The sequence below is a fragment of the Aythya fuligula genome, chromosome 6, assembly GCF_009819795.1.
Source record: "Aythya fuligula isolate bAytFul2 chromosome 6, bAytFul2.pri, whole genome shotgun sequence".
Classification (NCBI taxonomy): Eukaryota; Metazoa; Chordata; class Aves; order Anseriformes; family Anatidae; genus Aythya; species Aythya fuligula.
This window is the reverse complement of record NC_045564.1, coordinates 31,493,941-31,504,460: the sequence shown is the minus strand read 5'-3', so window position 1 is coordinate 31,504,460 and position 10,520 is coordinate 31,493,941. Positions and strand designations below refer to the sequence as shown.

General features: G+C 56.7%; 1 protein-coding gene across 1 annotated transcript; it reads left to right on the top strand.

Moving 5' to 3' along the window:
* The first annotated feature begins 6,280 nt into the window (after positions 1-6,280).
* Positions 6,281-10,016, top strand: EN1 (engrailed homeobox 1). Its single transcript, XM_032190361.1, has 2 exons — positions 6,281-6,980; positions 9,346-10,016. Exons 1-2 carry the CDS (start codon positions 6,281-6,283, stop codon positions 9,660-9,662), a joined length of 1,017 nt encoding a protein of 338 aa, XP_032046252.1. The 3' UTR covers positions 9,663-10,016.
* Positions 10,017-10,520: the final 504 nt, after the last annotated feature.

Genomic DNA, 10,520 nt, shown 5'->3' with positions numbered 1-10,520 from the left:
ACACCGCACGCGTGGGGCTGCTCGGAGAGAGGCGCCCCACGGACCTCCCCCCAGCCCTGCAGGGCGCACCACGGGGGTCGGACCCGCGTGTGCCCCTTTGTGGGAAAAGCGCTGGGGGCTGTTCCCCCTCCCCCGGCCACGAAGCCCCGCGGAGCGGCCCCGGCCCCGGTCCCGGCCCCGGGTGCGCAGTGGCGAGGGCGGGGGCCGGCACCCTCCGGGGCCGGGCGGTGCAAGGCGTGAGCCCTCGCCAAAGTGTCCCCAGCTCGCCCCTCGGCTGCCGGCTCGCCGAGCAGACCCAGAAGCAGAGCGAAGCGTAGGTAGCAGGGAGAGCCGGAGGAAATTGAAACCAGATTTCGCAATGTAAATGGGTGCGAGCCAGTCCCGCACCGCGGGCAGGGTGCAGCGGGGCGCACGCCGGGAGCAGCCTGCCGGAGCCGGGCTGGGCGCAGCGGGAAGCCCCGAGCAAACTTTCAGCCCCCGTTCATAGCCTATTTAGTGAGGGGACGGGAGGATCTGACCCGAAGTGGGGTGAGGCAGCCCTCGGAAACATCCCCCGTAACTTAAACCAGATTGTCAGGGAGGCAGCTGGGGCTGCAGGGAGCCGCTCGGACCGCTCGCCCGTCGGGAGGATGTCGCTGCCCTTCTCCGGTGCGTTCCTGCCCCGGGCAGCTCCAGAGGAACGGCCCCGGGAGCCGGCACATTTTAAGGCAGCCGATCCAGGTGACTTGTGCTGCTCGCAGCGAGGTAGGGGGGGCTGCAGAGGTGGGTGGGAGGCGGGGGGGCTTGGGAAGCAGATGGGAAGGGGCTTTGCAGCCAGGCCACTGGGAAGCAGCGAGCTCTTCTCCCTCCTTTCTTCCTCCCTTTCTTTCCTTCTCTCTGTTTTTCTTCTTTTCTTTTCTTTTCTTTTCTTTTCTTTTCTTTTCTTTTCTTTTCTTTTCTTTTCTTTTCTTTTCTTTTCTTTTCTTTTCTTTTCTTTTCTTTTCTTTTCTTTTCTTTTATTTTCTTTTATTTTCTTTTCTTTTCTACCTCTCTCTCTTCCCTCTCTCTTCTCTCTCCTTTTTTTCCTCTTTTATCTTATGTTCTCTTCTTCCTTTCTTTCATTTTTCCCGCTCTATTCTTGTCCACTCTTTTCTTTTTTTTTTTTTTTTTTCCTTCTCTATTCTTCTTTCTCTCTCTTTTTTTCTCTTAGTTTTTCTTTTCACTTCTCTACTTTTCTTTCTCTTTTTATTTTTTTTTCTTTGGTTATCCTTTATTCCTGTCTTTTCTGGTTTCCTGTCTTTTTCTTCTTCCTCTTCTTCCTTTTTTTTTTTTTTTTCCCCCTCTTTTTCTTCTTTTCCCTTTCCGTTTTTCCTTTTCTATTTTACTTCTTTTTCTTTTTCTTTTTCTTTTTCTTTTTCTTTTTCTTTTTCTTTTTCTTTTTCTTTTTCTTTTTCTTTTTCTTTTTCTTTTTCTTTTTGTTTTTCATTTCATTTCCTTTTTCTTCTTTTTCCTCTTCCCTTTCTTTTTCCTTTTCCTTTTCCCTTTCCTTTTCTTTCTCTTTTTCTTTTTCCTTTTCTTTCTCCTTTTCTTTTTCCTTTTCCTTTTCCTTTCTTTCTTGTTTCTTTTATTTTTTCTTTTCTTTTTCTTTTCTATTTTTCGTAAAGAAACAAACCAATAACACCGCTAACAACAAGAAGAACAGTTTTCCCTCCCCTCCACAGAAACTTCGCCGGACTATTTTAATCTCCGACCCCTCTGAGGAAGGAGGGAAAAGACAATGAAAAAGGAAAAGAAAAGAAAAGAAACCCAAATTTTCCCCTGAAGTTCCCGAGTCCCGAAAGCCGGGCGGCATTGCTGGGGTGGGGTGGTCCCGGCGGTGTCGGTCTCGCAGCCGCCCGCGGGGACGCGCGGACCCAGCCCCGGCTGCGCCCCGGAGCTTTCCGGGCCGGGCTGCGAGGCTCCGGCCGTCACCGCCGGGCTTTCCCCGGCCCTTCTCCAAAATCAAAACCTCCCCTTTCTCCTTCCCCGCTCCGGTGCAGAGAGAGATTTTGAAGCCCGGAGATATAAACCTGTGCCCCGCAAAAAAAGTTGCGAGCGGGGCTGCTTCCACTACCTATTTACCAACGAATTACACTGCTATTATTGCTTTCAATGAAGACTGAATCCCCAAGCGATAATTGAATTAGTCTATTGAAGAGACTGTCAGGTACAATGACGTGGTATATCCCGCGCATTTCCCAGGGTCTATAGGCTTTGGGGACCCGGAATGTATAGTCTGACCTTACAGCTCATAATAATAATGCTGCACTTGTAGCAGAAATCTATTCGCATTCACTTTTAACAAAACCTCTGGTCAGCCAGTCCCTGTAGGAAGGATGAAATCTATTGTATTAGAACAACTCATTTATGTCCTTCAGCAAAGGCCCCAATGAGATCTGATCTAGACCTAGAAATAGGATTACCACAGCGTATATTAACCACGTTTCTATACTTCCTCCTTTCTATAAGGGCGTCGAGGAAGAAAAAAAAATGCAAAGGATTTTTGATCCGATTTTAATTTTCATTTAAATCCCTGTTTCCTCCACTGGCCTTCCCCAGAAAGAAGAAAAAAAAAAAAAAAAAAAGAAAGAAAAGAAGGAAAGAAAGAAAAAAAGAAAAAATAAAAAAAAAAAAAAAAAAGAAAAAAGCTAAATAAAACGAAATCGGAGCGCTGATTTCGTCCCGTTCCCGAGGAGGCTGCGGGCACCGCGGGCTGGTTTGGGGCTGCGGGAGCGATGCGGGAGCCCTCCCCGCAACCCGACGGCGGGCACCCCGCATTCTGTACCCGCACCCCGCATCCCCGCATCCCCACGGCCGCAGGCAGAGCTCAATCCCTCGCCCAGGTTTGATTTTCTCCTTGCCAGGGTCACGGGGAGGTGGGGAAGGAAAGGCTCAAACGGCAGCAGGGCACTTCCGAGGGGGGACCGGGCACCCACGAGTTGCGGAGGAAACTTTTTCTTAACCAGTTTTTTATTTTATTTATTTTTTTTGAAGCTGCCGTCCTTAAGACACGATGTAGACATATTACCCCGATTACTGTAACTATCTGCTAGCTGGAGTGTAATATTTATCTATCTATTTAGATAGGAAGGGTCGTGGTGGAAAAAATACCCAGCCTGGAAATATACTTCGTCTTTTCCTTTAACCCCTCCTCATTCATCCAGGCGATCCCCCACCCCCTCCATACACAAACCTACTCAATTTATAGAGAAGCCTTTAAAATCCAGAACAGTTTCTAGACGAAGGGAGGACTCCAGATGAAATAACCCCCCCCTTCACACACACACGCACACGTACACACTCACACACTCGCTTCGCCCCCCCTGCGCTCAGAAAGGCAAATTAAATAGTTAAAGGCTTCGATTTCTCTCTCTCTCCCTTTTGTTACCCAATTTTGGAACATTTAAGGATGGGTGTGTGTATTGTATTCAATAATAAAAGCTATAGGGCCGCCAGGACATTTATCATCCTATTACTGTAACAAATCCGGGCTCCCAATACATGAAAGGTAAAATGAATTACCGACGTTAAGCCGTCAATAAAGTCATTTCTGTAAATGGTGTCTCCGAAGGACTGCAGCATTATTCAACTAGCTTTATCAGCAGCTGGGAAATTACGTGAAGAAGCTCGCAGCGTGTAATATGGCCCTGCTTACTTTGATTAAGCGTCTTGCCAGGGAATAGTGACAGTGCTTTTGACCAGGTTTTATTCGCCGTCCTGTGATGAACGCCAAGCTGATCAGGCGGAATGAAGAGTAATTAAAACCTATAAATTATCTTTTGCAGCCCTTCTCAAGGCGTCTCTTGCAGGAGAGATAAGGCAGCGAGCCCCCATTTACAGCTCTGAAAGGGACCGCGGCTCACAAAGGCTACGTGGCTAAATGGGATATTGATAGTGTCCTAATTAGAATTTAATTAAGTACCCACGCTCGCTTTTGGGATAAAGATTTCAATTTTGCTAACTTAAATATAAATAAACCCAATTTCGGTGCGAGTAAATGATATGATATTGTGAATGCGGGGGGGGTGGGGGTGGGGGGGTGTTAACATTCATTTAATTGCGGATGAAGCCCTTGATTCCAGGGCTGATTGCGTTATGCCAGCTATTATTTTAGGAGATTATTGTGTGGCTGGAGGTAACAATTTGGTAATGTTTCCCCGGTCCGGCAAAGAGCCGAGCGTGCCTCGGAGGTGTGCGCGGCCGCCGGACCGAGGGAGGTGCCGGCTCCTTCGGCTCCCGGTGACAGCCGGCTCCCGGTGACAGCGGCTTCCCGGTGACCCCCGGCTCCCGGTGACCCCCAGCTCCCGGTGACAGCCAGCTCCCGGTGCCCTGCAAGCCCAGAAAACGGAGCTCCGCGCTCGGCCGCTGCCGCCGGGATGCTCTCGACACCAGCGATGCTCCCGGCCGCCGCCGGCCGCAGCGGCCACTCGGCGGGCAAAAAACACGCGTGGCTCTCCCGGTGCCCACCCGTGGGTGCCTGAGCACGCAGCCCTAAAGCATCGTTCACGTATAGGATCTATAGGCGGCGGCACGTGCCGCCGGGCCGTCCCCGCGGAGCAGCGCGGAGCCCCGCGGCCTCCCCGCCACCCGTGGCCGTGGGGGGAACGTGGGGACCCCCGGGGAGCTCCGGGGGTCCGGGCTCCGGCCTCTGCCCTGCCCCAGCCCCGGGGAGCGGCCCCGGGCTCCGGCGCGGCTCCAGCCCCGAGCAGGTGCCTGTGGCCGGCGGGGAGCGGAGCCGGGAGCCCTGTGCGGTGAGAAAGCAAAACCTGCGCTTCGGACTTGTGCTTTTTAACATTATTTTATTCCTCCTTCTCCTCCTCTAAATTACTTTTTGGAAACCTGTAACAGTCTTCAAAAAAGTCCCCGGCTCTCCCCACCCCTCAAAACCCTTACATTTCCCTTTTGCCCCAGCACACTCCCCAAGGTGCTGGGGAGAATAAAATACCAGGTGAAAAAAAAAAAAAAAAAGAAAAAAGAAAAAAAGCACCAAACCGAACCCAAACAAACAAGCAAACATTAGAAAGCAGGCGAGGCAACGCGATCCGGAGTCAGCTGCAAGCTGTCGGCTGCTCTGCTTCTTCTTCCGAAATAATAAGAATAAAGAAACAGCCCAGCCCGGCGGCTCCCAGCCCGGCTCAGCGCCGCGGCGATTACCAGTATTTAGTGTTATTTTCATTTTAATTCCTCCAGAAAAAAAAAAAAAAAAAAAAAAAAAAAAGTTTCCACTCCGGACTGCCCCCACCTCCCTAAGCAAGAAATAAAAATAAAAATGAACAGGAGGAAGATGAGCACCGCGGATTATTTTTGGGGTGGGGGGGGGGGGTGTTATTATTATGGGGTGTGCGAGCAAAGGGACAGAAGAGGCGCTCATCCCGGGGGGTTGAAGTTATGGGGGGGGGGAGGTTAGCGGGGTGGTGGGGGGGGTGTCCCTAAATACGCGTGGAGCCCGGGCGCCCCCGCCCCGTCGCGGCGCTGCTCCGGGGCGGGGGGGGGGGGGCGGCGTTGGCGGCGGAGCGCCATTGGCCGCCCCCACGTGCGGGGCCGCCTCACGTGCTTCCGGTGCGAGCCCAAAAAGTGGGGCCGAGGGATTTTTTAGGGAGAGTTTCTTGCAAAGACCGGAGCTGTCAGAGATTTGCCTTTTTATTTTGGGGCCAAAAAAAAAAAAAAAAAAAAAAATTAAGGGAAAAAAAAAAAGAAAAAAAAGAAAAAGCGCCCCCCCCCCTCCTCCTCCCGGAGCCCGAGCACGCTGGCGGGGAAGGGCTCGGGCAGAGAGCGGCGGACACCGGGGCAGCGCGGAGCCGCCGCGGGGAGATGGGCAGATTTTGAGTCCTTTCTTTTATTATTTATTAATTTTTTTTTTTCGGGGGGCGGGTTTTTGGGGGGCCGCTGTGTGGCTGCACGCGGTTTTGGTGCTTTTTTTTTTTTTTTTTTTTTTTTTTTTTTTGGTGATGGAAATATAAGCTGATCGGGAGAAAGGGGGGAAGAAGCCCTCGAGTGGCTCTCCCGGTTTTGGATCCATCCGTGCGAGGGGGAGAAAAAAAAATCTCAGCTCCAGCCCAACAAGTGGATTTTATTCTTTATTTTTTCTCTCTCTTTTTTTTTTTTTTTTAATTTTTGCCTTCTTTTTTTTTTTTTTTAAATTTAAAAAAATTTTTTCCCCACCCCACCACCCACCCGCGAAGTGGGGTGGGCGTAAAGCGGGTGGGTGGGGGGGAGGGTGGGGGGGGCAAAAAGGCGGCGAGCTCCGTGGCGGGGGCTGAGGATGGAAGAGCCGCCGGAGGGGCACGGCCACCGAGACGCGGCGCCGCCCGGCCCGGCGAGCAGCGGCAGCGGCAGCGATGGCGAGAGCTTGCCCGTGTCCCCCAGCCCCGCGCCCGCCTCCCCCGCCGCCCCCTGCCCCTTGCCCCTTCCCCGCCGCCGCCCCCCGCCGCCTCCCCCGCCGCCCCCTCAGCGCACCACCAACTTTTTCATCGACAACATCCTGAGGCCGGACTTCGGCTGCAAGAAGGAGCCTCCCGCTCCGACCGGCGGCTGCGGCAGCGGCGGCGGCGGAGGAGGAGGAGGAGGAAGCAGCAGCAGCAGCCGGGAGCGGGATGGAGACCGAGGGCAGAGCTCAGGTAGAGAAAACATCAACCCGCTGCTGGCCCGGCCGCCCAACCCGCCGGCCCTCCTGTGCCCGGACTCGAACTGCGGGCCCGACGGCTCCCCGGCCGCGCCGCCCGCCGCCGCCGCCGCTTCCAAAGCCAGCCCCGGCGCGGCGGGGGTGGCGGCGTCGGGGGCGGCCAAGCCCCCCGGCGAAGGGGGCGACACTCACCCGGCCAAGTACGGGGAGCACGGCAGCCCCGCCATCCTCCTCATGGGCTCTAATAATGGAGGACCTGTTATAAAGCCCGACTCGCAACAGCCGCTGGTGTGGCCTGCCTGGGTCTACTGCACTAGGTATTCAGACAGACCGTCCTCGGGTAAGGAAGCGCGGAGCATCTGGGAGCTGTTAAAATCGTGACAAGGTCGCTCCCCCCCCTCTCCTTCCCCTGTCCCCCCCCCCCCCCCCCCCCTCCTCCCCTTTGCTTTGGCTTCCAGCCTGCTGAGGACCTCGCGTGGGGCGGCGCGGGGGGGGGTCCTGGGTCACCCGGGGCGAGAGGAAACGCGTCCCCGTCCCCCCCCCCCCCCACTTCTTCCCCCCTCCCCAAAATCCCCTCCGCCTTCCTATTCCGAGTTGCCGAATTTGAATGCGACGCCGGGCCCCGATTCGGCCGCATTCAGACGCGGAGAGGGGCTGCGAGCCCCTGCCCGTGCCCCCGGTCGCCCCCCCCCCCCCCCACCCAGCTGCAGTCCGGGGGGGTCCCCACCGCGGCGGCGCTGGGCCGGGAGCGCTGCGGGAAAAGGGGAAAAAAAAAAAAAAAGGCAGCGGATTTGGCTTCTCGCTTGTTTTGTTCTTTCTCTCCCCCCCCCCCCCCCCCAAACACACCCCGGTTTTATTTCCCCGGTGCCGGTGGCCGCGGACGGGCGGCTGGGTGGCGGGGGGGGGCTGGCCGAGCCACATGTTGAGCGGCTGCTGGAGGTGCAGAGGGGGTTTATGGGGGGGGGAGAGAAAAAGGGGCTTCGGGCAGGTCGCCGAGGGGCTGCTTCTCGGGGCCTCCGGCCTCCATAGGCCGCGGGGGCCGCTGCTTCTTGCCCGCTACTGGGAGGGGTCGAGGCTTGGCCCGGGGGGGGCTCCCGGCCGGGCACCCCTGCGAGCTCCGTCCCCTTGGCGTGACCCCGCAGCCCCTCGTTTTGTCCCCGCTGGTCACTGTTTTCCATTGTCAGTTTTTTTTTAGTTTTATTTTTTAAAGCGGAAGGAGAGGAGAGGGGGACCCCCCAGTCACACCCCAGGCCAGCAGCCCAGGACCCTCCAGCGCGGGTCGGGACCGGGACCGGGATTGAGACCGGGACCAGGACAGGGATTGGGATTGGGACCGGGACCGGGTCCAGGACCGGGACCGGGGCCGGTTCCTCTTCCAAGGCCCGGGCAATGCGAGGCCGGGGGACGCGGGGAAGGCGGCGGTGCCCGGCGCGGTGCTCCCGGGGCCGGTGGGCAGCGCTCCGCTCCCGGCCGAGCCACCTCCATCCCCAGTTATTGACACGTCCAGCGACTCGCAGCTCGGAAAAGCCCCTTTGATTGACTCCGGTGATTGATGGAGTGATAGAGCTGTCAGGCTGCCCTTGCCGCCGGCCGGCCCGGCCACGGCTGCTGCGTTATTACCGCTTCCCAGGCCCGCCGGGCGCCAGGCATCTCGCATTGCGCCTTTATTCCCTTCCCTTCCTTTTCTTCGGGCAGCGGGGTATTTTTGCACGCCGACCCTTAAGCCCCTCGCTCGTTTCCAGGGCTGCTCGGCTTGGCCCGGTTCATCCCGGCCCGGCCCGGCTCGGCTCGGCTCAGCCGCGCTCTTTGTTGTGCTCGGAGCCGGCCCCGGCCGCCGCGGGGCTTCTCCCGGCCCCGGGGACGAGCGGGCTGCGGGGGCCGGGGGCTGCGACCCCCGCTGCAAGGTGCCGGCCCCAGGCAGCCTCGTTCCCCCGGCCCCAGCTCTGCCGGGCCCCGGCCCGCTCCCCGCCGAGCCGGGGCAAAGCCGTGCTGAACCGGGACAAGAGCTTTCGGCCTACTCGGAGGCCTCGCCGGGCTCCGGCTGCTGCAGCCGGCTGGGGGCTGCGGGCCCGGCAGCTGTCAGGGGATTTTCGCAGCCCCCATCCTCCAGGGCCGCCTTCCCTCTCCGCTCCCGGGGCTGCCGGTGCTCGGGGCCGGGATGCTGGCACGGCACGGCTCGACACGGCTCGGCACCCGGCCCCAGGGCGGCCCGAGGGATGGGGCTGCGAAGGAACCCCCTTAGGGTTTGGGTGTCCGGGGGTCGCGGCGGGCAGGGCTGGCAAACGGGTGGCGTGCGGGGCCCTCCAGGGCCGGGCAAACACCGTAGCCCCGGGCGACCCCCGGCTGCTGCCGGGGCTGGCCGCGGGGACCCCGGCCCCAGGACGGCGGCCGCCCCCCGGAGCCTCGGAGCCCCCCCGTCGGGGCGAGCAGCGCGGCGCCCCGACGGGCCTGGGGCGAGGGGCTAGCGGGCGGCTCTCCCCCTTCGCCCCCTGCCCGTTGCAGGAGATGGGCGCGTTTCCCCGGGCCTCCCCGCTCCTCCTCTCCCTTTCTTCCCCTTGGCGGGGCCGGGGCGGCGGGGCCGGGCCGGGGGTGCCGGCGCGGTTCCCCCCCCGTCGGCCATTTTCCGTCGGGCGGCGGGGCGGGGGCGGCGGGCGGCGGGCGGCGGCGGGGCCCTGCCCAGCGGCGTGTGTGTGCCCTGCCCGCAGGCCCCCGCACCAGGAAGCTGAAGAAGAAGAAGACGGAGAAGGAGGACAAGCGGCCGCGGACGGCGTTCACGGCCGAGCAGCTGCAGCGGCTGAAGGCGGAGTTCCAGGCCAACCGGTACATCACGGAGCAGCGGCGGCAGAGCCTGGCCCAGGAGCTGAGCCTCAACGAGTCCCAGATCAAGATCTGGTTCCAGAACAAGCGCGCCAAGATCAAGAAGGCGACGGGCATCAAGAACGGGCTGGCGCTGCACCTCATGGCCCAGGGACTCTACAACCACTCCACCACCACCGTGCAGGACAAAGAGGAGAGCGAGTGAGGACAGCCCTAGCCACGGACAGGTGCTATTTAAAAGCAGATCTATTGTCTATCCATAGTATAAGGACTCCACTTAAGAAAAAAAAATATGAACGCTTACAAAAAAAAAATTATCTCTATATAGCCAAACAGCATATGACCTTGTATATATTTAATTTCAGGTAAGAAATATGTGTAGCGATCTCTATTTGCTGGACAGTTTCTCTCTCCCCTTCTCTCTCTCTCTTCCTCTCTCTTTTGTTCGTTTGTTCGTTTTGTTTGCTTTCCTTTTTTCTTTTCCGATGTCCGTTGCTCTTGCTTTACAGTAAATGTCCGACTTTCTCCATCTTTCGTTCGATCTTATTTTTTGTTTGTGTGTGTGTGAATTTCTGTCTCTCTTTTTATTTTTTTTTTCCCGAGGAAAAAAAAAAAATCTGATCCACAGACTGCGAGACTGAACCCGCCGCTACAAGCCAAAGATTTTATTATGTTCAGAAATCTGTAGTCTGAAATAAAGTGTAGACTGTGTTCAGGATCCAGGCTGGCTGTAATTCTTTATTTTAGTGTATGGATGTTTGTGTGTATATATATATATATATATACAGATAAAATAAATATATATGTACATACACAGTATGCTGCGTATATGGTGCCATTTCAGTGGCGTAATTAGTTTTTGTTTTCGATGGATCAGTGCAGCAATTTTTAAACCGATCGTCCCCTTTTTTAAACCCTTCCGAGACCTTCGATATTTTCCCCCTTTTTTTCCCCACCTTTTTTATTTTTATTTTTATTTTTTTTAAATCTCTTTGGTTATTTCAGTCGTGCCTCGCCTCCCGCGTCTCCCTTTTCACCAAGAAATCCCCCCCCGCGGTGTGAT